At 60.6% G+C, this 1973-nt stretch overlaps 1 protein-coding gene across 1 annotated transcript in view; it reads right to left on the bottom strand.

Annotated features, from left to right (window-relative positions):
* Positions 1-5: 5 nt before the first annotated feature.
* Positions 6-1973, bottom strand: part of LOC106814301 (protein Tob1-like) — a gene marked incomplete at its 3' end in the record, with an annotated part of 29954 nt that continues 27986 nt past the window's right edge. The window contains exon 2 of the mRNA XM_014818602.1: positions 6-1344. Coding sequence (XP_014674088.1) covers positions 6-1344 — 1339 coding nt within the window. The remainder of the gene's footprint in view (positions 1345-1973) is intronic.

Raw genomic sequence — 1973 nt, forward strand, 5'->3', positions numbered from 1 at the left:
GTTGCTGCTGCTGCTGGTGTAGTTGCTGATGCGTCGACCAGGCATCGCTCATGAGGAACTTGTCGAGCTGTAGTTGCTGCTGCTGTTGCTGCTGTTGCTGCTGTTGCTGCTGCTGCTGGTGTAGTTGCTGATGCGTCGACCAGGCATCGCTCATGAGGAACTTGTCGAGCTGTAGTTGCTGCTGCTGTTGCTGCTGTTGCTGCTGTTGCTGCTGCTGCTGCTGCTGAAGCTGGAATTGCATCGAGCTAGCACTGTCCAAGCGCGCGCCAATAGGCGACATCGAGCGCGGATGCTGCGGTGGCGCACCCATCGGCGAGTTGAGCGTGCCGAGACCATTGAACGCGTTGAGAGCTCCGAGTCCCGTGAGACCTCCGAGGCCCGCGAGGCCGTGCATGCCGCCCAACTGAGACAGGCCATTCATGAATGGCTGCTGCTGCTGCTGCTGCTGCGGGGGTAAGCCGAACCCGCGCACCTGCTGCTGTTGCTGCTGCGCCGTCTGCTGCTGCTGCTGCTGCTGCTTGTAGGTGAAGCTGACAAAGTCGGTCGGCGACGTGCGCGTCTGCTGCGGCGGCAGCGGCAGCGGCGGCTGCTGCTGCTGCTGCATGCTCTTGCGCGGCGCGGCCGACTTGATCTTCGTCGAGCCGAACTTGGTCTGAGCGAACTGCGCGGCGGTGAACTGAGTCATCTGCGGCGCCGACCGCGGAATGAAGTGGGCACCACTGGGGCTGCTCGGCGGGTAGACGTTCTGCGGCGACGCGTCCCTGCTGCCACCGCCACCGCCGTAGAATCCCGTCGCAAACGCGTCCGAGTGATCGATCGGCTTGAATGTCTGCGCTTCCGGGTTGAAGCAGACGCTCGTCGTCGCGGCGACCATCACCGGCGGCAGCGGCACGTGCTCCGGCTCCGGCTCGCTGTACATGACCTTGACGACGCCCTTCTCGCCGATGCGGTAGGAGACCTCGCGCGGGTCCGTCCAGATGCACATCTCCGGCGGCAGGTTCGTCTTGATCTCCTCCTCGCTGAGTCCGCTCGCCGCCGCTGCCTTCAGGATGACCGGGTCCAGCTCCTTCTGGCCGACACGCACACAGCGATAGCCGCTGCCCTTCGACGGCCGGTCCGGGTACCAGTGCCCGTCGAACTTGCGCTTGATGCCCTTCAGCAGCTCCTCGCCGAAGATGGTGACGCGTCGCCGTGGCAACTTGTTAAACAGGTACGAGATGATGAAGTTGAGCGCCACCTGGATCTCGACGTGCGTCGTGCCGTCGCCGGCATCGTCGGCGAGATCGTCGACGTCGGACCCGGGGGCCGCCGGCGGCGTCGGCGGCGGAGGCGTGTCGCTCGAGTCTGCAACGAAGCGAGAGATGGCGGGATGAGGATGCTGCGTCGTCGGGGGAAACGAGGAGACGGATAACACCCGGCGATCCCAGGGGAGGGCAGAGTGGGTGGGGGTGGGAGGGCTTCATCGGTCGAGTGATTAGCAACGGGAGACACCCCGTGCTGCCGTGGGTCGTTCGTGGATTCAGGGGGACCCTCAATCCCCCCAAAGAAAAAATACAGAAAATGATCAGGAGTGAAAATATGCGGATTACTCATTCCTGAACATTTCAAAAGATCTACCTACTACTTCACCTATCCCTACACAAATTTAGAGGCAGGGAAATTGCCCTCTAAAGTGCTAAAATGCACGGTGGGACCCTGCTAGGGGGTGCTTACAGCATTCCACGAAGCCTCCCTTCCACATGGCTCGTCTAGGCTCTACGAATGTTTCACGTCGTAGGCTTCTCGCCACGTAGTGAAAAGCGAGAGGGTAACTTGAGGCTACTTCCTATACAGTTGCCTTCCTACTGCAGGTGTTTATTTCATGACTAGATAACGTAGAAGCGTCACACACGACTGGGAGAGCGAGAGAGAGAGAGTGAATAAGAGAGAGAGAGAGAGAGAGAGAGAGAGAGAGAGAGAGAGAGAGAAAGAGA

Source organism: Priapulus caudatus, unplaced genomic scaffold (assembly GCF_000485595.1).
Source record: "Priapulus caudatus unplaced genomic scaffold, Priapulus_caudatus-5.0.1 Scaffold902, whole genome shotgun sequence".
NCBI classification, from domain to species: domain Eukaryota; kingdom Metazoa; phylum Priapulida; class Priapulimorpha; order Priapulimorphida; family Priapulidae; genus Priapulus; species Priapulus caudatus.